At 44.5% G+C, this 10092-nt stretch overlaps 1 protein-coding gene across 1 annotated transcript in view; it reads right to left on the bottom strand.

Moving 5' to 3' along the window:
• Positions 1-123: 123 nt before the first annotated feature.
• Positions 124-10092, bottom strand: part of COG5 (component of oligomeric golgi complex 5) — a 173575-nt gene continuing 163606 nt past the window's right edge. The window contains exons 21-22 of the mRNA XM_066550811.1: positions 9824-9903; positions 124-824 (exon numbers count right to left, since the gene is read on the bottom strand). Of these exons, the coding sequence (XP_066406908.1) occupies positions 710-824; positions 9824-9903 (195 nt within the window). The 3' untranslated portion in view covers positions 124-709. The remainder of the gene's footprint in view (positions 825-9823; positions 9904-10092) is intronic.

Here is a 10092-nt window from a genome sequence, read left to right as displayed (position 1 = left end):
GAAGTCAGCCCTGCAGCAATGAGCACATTCTGCATGGAAGTCTTTACATGAACCCATCCAAAGTATATTTTAATGCTTTGCTATTAGGAAGCCAGTGAAGAAATTCAAATACTATTTTCAGGATTGGATAGTTAATGTTCTTTATTACAGTTTAAGCAAGAAGAGTTGAAATCAATATAAATTATTTCTAAGCAAATAGCAGTGCAATAGAGAAGCATTTAGGTTAGTTATAAATATTTTTCCTTGTGTTAAAATTAGTGATTTTTAGATAGAAACTGATGATTCAAATGTTTCAGAAGTACCATTTTCTGAATATGTCTAAAATGTATTCAACTGTTTAAAACTCTACTTGTAGGAAAAGAGCTGTTTCCTTATTTGAGATATTCAGCAATTACACTGTAATATTTGAGTTCTAATTTTATACTGTTCTAAATTCAAAAGGAATGCTTAAGAATGTTTCAATTAGATGTAGACTTACAGCACATAAAAGTTGTACAATTTCCTTATAATATTTCTGTATAAGTAAGTTCCTGTAATGTGAACATAAAGCAAGAAGACGGAAGTTTCAGACATGAAGTAAGTAAACATTTCATTGTAAAGCTGAGGTGCTTGGGGATAATTTACATGAACAGTGAGTACCCATGTGGCACCAAAGCCCCCAGCTGTGTTACCATCCATTCCCTGGTGTGAGAGCCTTGTCCAGGTGTGTTCACTGAAGGGTTGACATGGCTTTCTGCAGCAGCTGAACCATTATGGGATAGACTGGTGCAAACTCCTTTCCCTCTCTTGTTCTCACTGATTGAACATAAGCTTCCAGTGCACCACTAAAAAAAAAAAACCAAAAAAAAAAAAAAAAAAAGTAAAGTAGCTAAAGCAATTAAGTACTGTAAATTCAGGATCTGCAACAGAAATTAATTGCCTTTTTCCCTCCTGCAAAATTTTCCTCAGATGGTCCTACTTGTCTGAGGAAGGAAGTGAACAAGGAAGGCCTTGCAAAGCTCTATATAATTGTTCCACGATCTTCATCTCCTTTCTTGCATGTTTGAGGAGCAAACAAGTTAACATTTAAATAAGCAGCAGCATGTTGCAGATGGCTTGAAATGACAGCTCTGACGCACAGACTCGGGCTCAGTGCTGCACTGGTAACCTTTAGAGAGGGAGAGAATAATCTCCAGCTGCTGCAGACGCTGAGAGTGCAACTTCCAGCAGGAAAGGTGGGGCACTGGTGAACACCCACCGTGCCCTGAGGAGATTCCTGGCACAGCCTTTGAAACTCCCATCTCAGTCCTCAAGAAATGCTGCACTAACCCCAGAGAGGGCTTGGGCAAGGCACGGCCTTGGCTCTCTTACACATTGTCACAGGATGTCACACATGGAGTCATCATGTGGGAACTGCACAAATAAACATTGCAAAGCTAAAAGGGGCGACTGTGGTGATGCTTTACAACACAGGGTCACCTTTCAGCCAACATTCTACTACACAGTATTGTTGAGTGACAGCATAATTGTAAAACAAACACTGTAAGGGCTCATCTGTTGAGATTCCAACTTACTAATTCATTAAGTAGGCCAAGCTAGAGCTGCCACACTTAAATATAGCTTTGAATATAATTTTCTTCTCCCTTTCTGCTTCTATTTCTTCACTGAACTGATACAATCATCTTGGAGTTGCCTTCTAAAATTTGCTTATATTTGTGCTATTTGCAGCAAAACTGTGACATTAAGAAAATGCACAAACAACAGACCCCATTTCACATGGAGACTAATAGAGCTCCTGGTATGTGGCTGTTCCTTTTCTAATACAGATTGTCACCACAGTGCTTCCAGCCCCCAGGGTCACTGAGCAGGGAGTGAGTCTGGGTTTTGTCTCATGCCTTCCTTTCTGGGAGTGCAGGATGCACCAGCACAGCTGCTCTGCCAGCCAGGGAGCCCGCTGGCTTTTAGTTACATGGCAGGAACATTCCCAGTCCCACGGGGAAAAGGCAGATGGTTGTTGTGCACATCTGGTGGAGGGTGGGGGGGCACAGGGGTCAAGGGAGACAGTAACACAGAGCAACCACAAAGTTGTGCCTATAAATACACACCCACTGCTGTAGGATGGTGGGCTGGGGAGGCAGAGCTGTATTTATGTTTGCTGTTCCTTCCAACAAACAAGCCTTTGGTGGAACCCTGCGTTCCTGCACGAAGAGTTCATGGATTTGAAGGCAGCACTGCTCCCTGGTACGTGCCTGCTGGCAGCAGTAGGCAGTGAATCAGGCAAGGCTTAAGGAAAGCAAAAGGACTGAGGAGTGATATTCAGCCCATGTTTCACACACAGAGGCTTCTCCTGGTGTAAGATGGTAAGAGAGGAGCAGCCAAGATCCCTGTGTGGTGCTGCAGCCCTGGGAAGCCTCAGATGAGCCCACCAAAGCTGACAAAGCAGAGGAGATGGTAGGAAGATGCAGGGTCACAGTACACTTGGGTGCCTGTGAGTAAAGCTGCTGCTACATCAACAAGGGCTTGGCCATTCCTCAATAACTTGTGCCAGAGCGTGGCTGGGAATTTCCAGCAGAGCTCATTTATCAGCAAGTGGAAGATGCTCCTGAGGCCAAGAGCCTGAGCTTGGTTCTCTGGAGAGAGGAGTCTGAGCTTTGGCTTCCTGGAAGCCAGTGACAGCCATGGCAGCCCTGCCCCACGAGCTGGTCCTGGGGCTGCTCCCACTCCTGCCGGCGCTGATCCATCAGCCTCGCTGGCAGGGAGCACCAGGAGGAGCTGCCTGTCCCCACCTGCAGTCCCTGCTCAGGGAGAGTGAAGTGTGCAACTGGGCAACCAGAGAACCCGAGGCAGCTTCACCTCTGAGCACAGGGTGGGACTGGAACAGCACAGCGCCAGGGAATTCCCACCACAGCTCCCATGTCCCTCTGCAGCATCCAGACTTACAGTCCCTCTTTGCTGAAGCCCAGGACATGTTGTCTGGGGGGAGACAAAAGGATGGATTGGATGATTGGAGAGTTGAGATCCTTCAGAAAAATAAAGTTACTGAGCACAAAAACAGTTCCTCATGCTGGCCATGATGCACTTGAGAGCTCTTAAATTTTGATAACAACTTCCTTGTGAGCTACTGCTGAGGGGTCCACAGCAGGTACAAATACACTGTAAGGAATCACTTTGAATTTTTTGCACAGTAACAAACTACAACAGAGAAGCAAGCTGTTACAGGCAGAAAGACAGGGAAAGAATATTTATTTTATCTAGCTAAAGTAAACCTGACATTTTGCACCTGGTCAGCTCCCTGAAAACCTTCAGCCTGCTCCTTCCCAATGGTCCTTGGGGAGCAGCACAAGGGTTTACGGGGAAAAAGGCAACTAAAACACTGCTTGGTGCAGCCACAAAGTGCTTTGGGTGCAGCTCACTTCATTCCCAGCAAAGGCCATCAGCATCATGAACTGCAGAGACATTAGGCACATCCACAGGTTTATTTTAAATCCCAAAACTAGAGAGAAAAACTGGGGGAATGGGACAGCAGGATATTGTGCTTTTTAGATAAACTGGCCTCTTGTAGCAATGAGGGGCCCACATGTGATGAGCAGACTGAGCAGCAGGTGGGAGATGCAGGCAGGAAAGGATGACATCAAGGATGAGTGGAGATGCTTCAGAAGAGTCAGAAATGTCTCACATTTCCACTCAGGTCAGACCTCAAGTGCTCTGGTCAGCAGTAATTGTTAGCCATGTTAGATGTTTATTAGCGGCTACAAAGAATTGTCCCTTGTATTAAAAAGACAGTTGAGAAACTCCTGTGAGTTTTCTTACTGTAACTGTCATTTATCTTGATAAATCTCTCCCCTTCCACTTAGTAGAGTCCCTGTCTTTTCCATCCTATACACTCCTCAAAGTTTGTTGTGGGCTCAAATAGTTTTTTGAAATCATCACAAGCTGAAAATAGAAAAAAAACCATATTGACCTGCTTAACTTAGGAAGCTCTAACACCTCTTGGTGAAGTTGTGGGTTGGCATCATTATCCAGATGGTAACACTGCTATCCCTTAACTGATTTATCTCCTTGCTTTGAAAAAGCCCTTGAAAAAGATTACAGAGATAACCAGATAGATGAAAGGGAGAAGCTTTACCCTAAAAGCAGCACCCAAAACCACTCAATGTGAGCCCTTGATAATCCTTTGCCAGACTGTTATTCCCATCAGATCAAACAAGATGGAATGAGATTTAGGCTATGCTAAGTGCCATACTGCAGTATTACAGTCCCACTGTCACACCTTCTAGCAGCTTTTATCTTTTTTCCTTCTCTCCTGCCCCAAAAGAATCTGATTTAACTCACAAAACCAACTCCAGAGGCAGCTAAAAGGAGTTTTGCAGGTCCCTTCTGCTGCACTTGCTCTTTTACTGTGGCTTTGCTTGCATTGTTTCAAAGAGATGGAGTCAAACTTCACAAAAATAAGCAACCTGAGAGCATCACAACTCTTACCCACTCCAAAGACAATCAGTAATGTCAATACTCTAAGGTGAATTCTCAGGCATTTTTCTAGAAGAGACCTTTTACAGCTTTACAGTAAACAATGAAAACAAAAGCTTTCTGAATACTCCAACTGCATTCACCATTTTCCTGTGTCCCACACCTGCATCTCCAATAGAAGTATTTAAACACTCTGAAGCTGAATTTTTTTTTAAAGCCATTCATAATTCATAATGTCAGTGTTTCACCTGAAACAGTGAAAGAACAGTGGTTGTGGTAAAGCAAAGTGGCCTGGAGAACTCCCTGTGCCCAGCCAGGGAAGGCTGGGAGCCTGCTCCCACACAGGCAGGTGCAGGAAAGCAGCCAAGGGGAGGATGAAAAGCTGCTGCAGCTGCTGAAGGCTGCTAGCAAAGAGGCAGCCACGGGCACCTGGAGCTCCACACCTACCAGGGGACAAGGGAATCATGGTCAAGCTCAGAAAACTCCTTTGCATTGCTGCCTGTGGGAATGACACCACGGAGGCAGGCCAGGAAATCTGTCCATTCCTGGTAGGAAAGGTCCAGGTGGCAAAATGGCACAAATCATGAATCCAGGGAGGAAGGCTGTTTGGAGTCCAGAGAGCAATGGTGAGCTTGCTCCAGAGTGAGAGGGAGGAATGGGCTGGAAGAGGTAACTAAAAGCACCAATGGTCATAGAGTAGACAGGGTTCCAGGAGCTCATTTGGAATGGGAATTTTGTTTTGCTGAAGACAGTCAAGAAGTCTTCAGGGAACTGCAGCATACAGTGCAGGAAGCTGCTTGTGGCAAAGCAAGATGATTGCTGCTGCATGAAGCCAGACTTCAGTACAGCCTGCCTGAGCTGGGCTACTTGGAACATCACAGGAGCTGCTGGGAAGCCTACCTGACTCTAATCTGGGGAGATAAATGAATTCAGGGGCTTTGTTAACACTTGAAATGCAGAATTTTCCATGACATCTCAGTAAACTTTAGCAGTGCTAGCTCAAATGAGCTTCTGTTGACTATGCTGGCAGTACAGGACTCAATTCAGATGCACCAGTTTGCCATTAAAATCTTGTCCTTAGAAAGGCTGGTTCACTCCTGTTTACCAGTGCCAAAGTAGTTGTGGAAAAATAAACAGCACTATGGGTGAAAGCAGTATCATGAAGTCTCCAGCACAGAGGAGATCACAGCTGTTGTCATATAAAAAATGTAATATATAGTTGTATTATTGTTTTTAAGATGGAAGAAACCCTGTTTATGTAATATACAAAACATACTCTTGAAGGGATTAGACTAAATAATGCCCTAAATTCAGCATCTTCTAATAAAGGACATAAAACCTGTTCAGCAATCTGTTTCTATTTTAAAAGACAAGCTATGGTATACATTACAAATATTGTTTGTAAAAGAGAGCTATGGAAGGAGGGTTGGTGGGATGTTCTGCATATATTAATGCTTCATTAAAAATGCCATAAGAAGTAAGGAAAAAAAAAGCCCTAAGTTTAAGATGCCCTCCCACATAAGGAAAAGGATTTTAAAGCACTTATTAAATTACTTCACTTGCATGAGCAAAACCATGAGCTTTCTTGGAAATCAGGACAAACTGATTATATAAGACCCTGATAGTTCTTCCTTAAAATGTTATTTGAACCCATGAAGATTTATATCTAGAGTTAAAAGGGAAAAAAAAAAAAGTATGATTTGGGTTGTGGTTTTTAAGGAATCTTAATGTGGATCCCTTACAATGACTCTAATTAATTAATCTCATATGGAATTGTGAATCCTAGTGCCACCCTGCTGGGCTCTGCCTTTGGTCAAATGGAGTCAGATTTCCATGGTGAGCTTCAGAAGAGGCAGGGATCATCCCTCTGCTCAGTACTGGGACTGCACCCTGTGCACTGCTGTCCTGATCCATCAGCAGGGCAGCTGCAGGACGCTGGGCCAGACTTTTCTTTAGTACTTTGGTAAAAATCTGTTTGCTCTGCAAACTTTGGGGCAAAGCAGAAAATGGAGAATCTGCTGCGTACAAGCACATCTGTGTGACACCAGGTCTATTAAATCCAGTGCTATAAAAATTACTGTAAAAACGAACAGTAAAACATCCAGCAGCATCACCTGCAGGACAAGAGAGGAGCAGGAGATACCTCTGGTTGTTGCTGCCTGCCTGAGTGCCCTGAGGTTTGTGCCTGGCCAGCAGTGCCACAGCCCCTCCAGCCACGCTCCTGCCCCGAGCAGAGACAGCTCTGCCCAGCCAGGCTGAGCCCAGCACACAGCTCTGCCCAGCCAGGCTGAGCCCAGCACACACAGAGCTCTGCCCAGCCAGGCTGAGCCCAGCACACACACACAGCTCTGCCCAGCCAGGCTGAGCCCAGCACACACAGAGCTCTGCCCAGCCAGGCTGAGCCTGGCACACAGCTCTGCCCAGCCGGGCTGAGCCCAGCACACACACACAGCTCTGCCCAGCCAGGCTGAGCCCAGCACACACACACAGCTCTGCCCAGCCAGGCTGAGCCCAGCACACACACACACAGCTCTGCCCAGCCAGGCTGAGCCCAGCACACACACACAGAGCTCTGCCCAGCCAGGCTGAGCCCAGCACAGATGGGGCTCTCACGGTGCTCCCTGAGCTGCCATTTGTTCCTGCCCCGGGCAGATGAGTGGGCAGAGCAACTGCCCAGCTCAGGACAGGAGCTCCTTATGGAAATGAACCCTTCACTGGGCCTGGCTTTCAACTCTGCTTCAGCAAGGGTGAGCTTGAATAAGGGGAGTTAACACACAGTCTAATGGTAAAGGTGAGAATTTGGCCCTTGAACGGATGAACTATCCTTCAGGCTGGCTCAAATCATGTCAAGTCTAATAGGGCTTCTTTTATGGAGGAAAAGTTGAGTTTTCAAGCTTAATTTAAAAAGAAAAAGAAAGAAATTGCCCTGACCACTTAAAGAAGTGCTCCTTTCAACACAATCCCTGTTCAGGAAGGACACCTGCAGCAGGGTCATCTCACCTAACTTCAAATGTCTGCAGGGCAGCTGGCTGCCTGAGAGAGCTCCTGTGTCCCAGCCCACACTCCATTCACTGAACAGAGAAAATGGGAGCTTTCAGGACACAATGCAACTGACCTATTTTAGGTACCTGCTTCAGGATGAGATGAATCAGCCCCAGCAGTGCCTGTTTCTCTCTGTTGTCTATAAAGGGAGTCTGGCAAATATACCTCTGGCCAGGTAAATACCACCCCCATGCTGAATTCAAGCAGAAGGAAATGCACAAAAATGCTCAGAGTGGGACTAATTCATACCATTCACACCACGTTTCAAGCAAAGCATTTAAGACCTACAGAGCGGAAGCAGCACTCCAATTAGCTTTAATATGAAGCTAGAAGGATCCTGGTAACACAAGGAAATTAATATCTAGGCAGCAGGTCCCTAGAGTAATTGCACAGTTGTTACAAAGGGAAGTTGCACAAAATTACCATTTGCAAGGCTGCAGCAAACAAAAAGAGAATATTTTGATGTAGGCCAGTGCAGGGATCTGAGGGCTCCAAACATCCAAAGTTCAACTCACACAGCTGAACAACTACAGGTGGAAAAAGCCTGAAGAGGGTGACTGATAGAAGAGCAAGAGGCCTGCAGTTCAACTTGGGTTCATATGAGACACACAAAGAGCTGGCTCAGAAATCTTCCAATAGAGTATTAAAGAAAATAAGAGTGATTCGTGGTCATACTAGTGACTGATGCCTGCTTGCCTGCCTTACATATGGATAACTAGCCATGAAAAATGAATAAAGGATTCAGTGAAAGGATTGAAAGGAAAACTTAGGTATTCCAGCTTTGCTACTTAGTCTAATGGATGACAGCGTCTCAGCCTAAAAGCCTCATCCCAAGGTTTGCTCCTTAATACCTCCATGGTTAGAACAATTTATCAGTGTCTGAACATGACCACCAGCACACCCATTAACTGAATCAGTCTGGATGAAATTTAATTGCAGACAAAGATGAAAATGTGTTGTAGTTTAAGAATGGCATTTTCAAACTTGGGAAAACAAATTGAAGAGAAAAAATCCCACCACTTCTCAAATGATTTGCATTCCCTGCTTTCCCAACTATATCTGAGATTCAACAACACAATCAAAATATTCATAGCTGTTTACATATATGCCTATCACCTATGTCCCTGTAATTCAGTGTCATGGCTTGACATTCAAGAAAAGCTGGTTTTGTAGACAAACCAGACTAATCACAAGTATGATTTTCAAAAAATACACATATGAAGAGACACAGCTTGTATTTTAATATTTCAGAAATAAATTCTAGTAATATCTACTGGTGATCAACTAGTATCTCCTTAACTGGCCTGATCACTACATGGGACTGTGTGGTGCTATCAGCTTCAGGAAGTGCAAATATTTATAGCAGACTCCTCTTGGCTGCTTTAGAAGTGTGGAAAGAAAACAGTTGAATTTCTGAGGCACAATCACTGTTGGCTGGAATGTAGAAGTCAGCTTTTATCACTCCAGCAAAAGCTGGCAACACCCATGCATCATAGTTCAAGGACAGAGGTGGCTCCCAGGCCAGATGGAGCCCAGTGCAGCCACGTGTGTCCCAGGTCACTGCTGTGGAGGACACCAAGCAGTGACCTGGGACACAGTGACTGCCACTGAGATGGCAGCTGGAGAGTTTAGGGCTTTAGGAGCCAAATGATCATCTGAGTTTTGAATCCTGAGGATCCCCAGGCTGGTTTTGTCATGTTCATACAAATCTGCTGTCTCTAACACACTTCAAAACTTTGCTTGATTTGAAAAACAACTCTTCATAACTTTTCCTAACATCTTAAGATGCAAAATAATATTTAGCTATGAAGTTATCTACCCTAGCAACCTGATGTAATTATTACTTTCTAAAGATCATGGGCTGATTTCCTGAAGAGTAACATTCCAGGTGTGTAACAAGGGTCTTCCAGTTTTAGGTTTTTAGATTTATACCTACATTCATATTGGTTAAGCTTTCAGAGCTTCTCTTTCCTGATACAGATGACAGGACAGCTGCAGTCTTGCCTTTCCAGCAGTTAGGAGAGAGAGGCAGTTTTGCAAAAACACATTATTAATTTAAGCCATCATTGTTCACAGTTTACTTCCTTTACAAGAGGATTATGTGCTCCTTCCAAAGGCACTGGAGAGTTTGAGCACAGGGCAGTGGACAGGAGAGCTCTGTCTGAGTTTGTATTTCTGCCACTTTGCAACTCATCCCATGAGTGGAGAGAAGGTAATGGTATTTGTGATACATCCCCTGAGGCACATTTTTTTTTACTTTTCAAGAGTCCTAGTGTGCAGATAAGTTCCTGCTCCATTATCATAAATGTAGAGGAGAAAGAAGCCCGATTTTTACCGTATGAGAGCAAGCCTGTCTTTCTCAGATGGATGATCATCGAGCCACTGGGAGTAGCGGGCAATGGACCACTCAGCCCTCTGGTACAGAGAAACACAAACACCAGTTACACAAAATGCAAAAAAGGAAACAGACGCTCCCATTTCAGAATCAGAGATGACATAAATGAAAGCCACATGAGGCTCTCAATACTGCAGTGATGCAGAATGAATTAAGAAATCAAAGACAATTAACAGGAATAGCCCAGTATGTTATTTGAGGGCTCAGAG

Source organism: Molothrus aeneus, chromosome 5 (assembly GCF_037042795.1).
Source record: "Molothrus aeneus isolate 106 chromosome 5, BPBGC_Maene_1.0, whole genome shotgun sequence".
Taxonomy (NCBI): domain Eukaryota; kingdom Metazoa; phylum Chordata; class Aves; order Passeriformes; family Icteridae; genus Molothrus; species Molothrus aeneus.
Note: the sequence above shows the minus strand (reverse complement) of the source record. Positions and strands in the feature narration are given on the sequence as shown.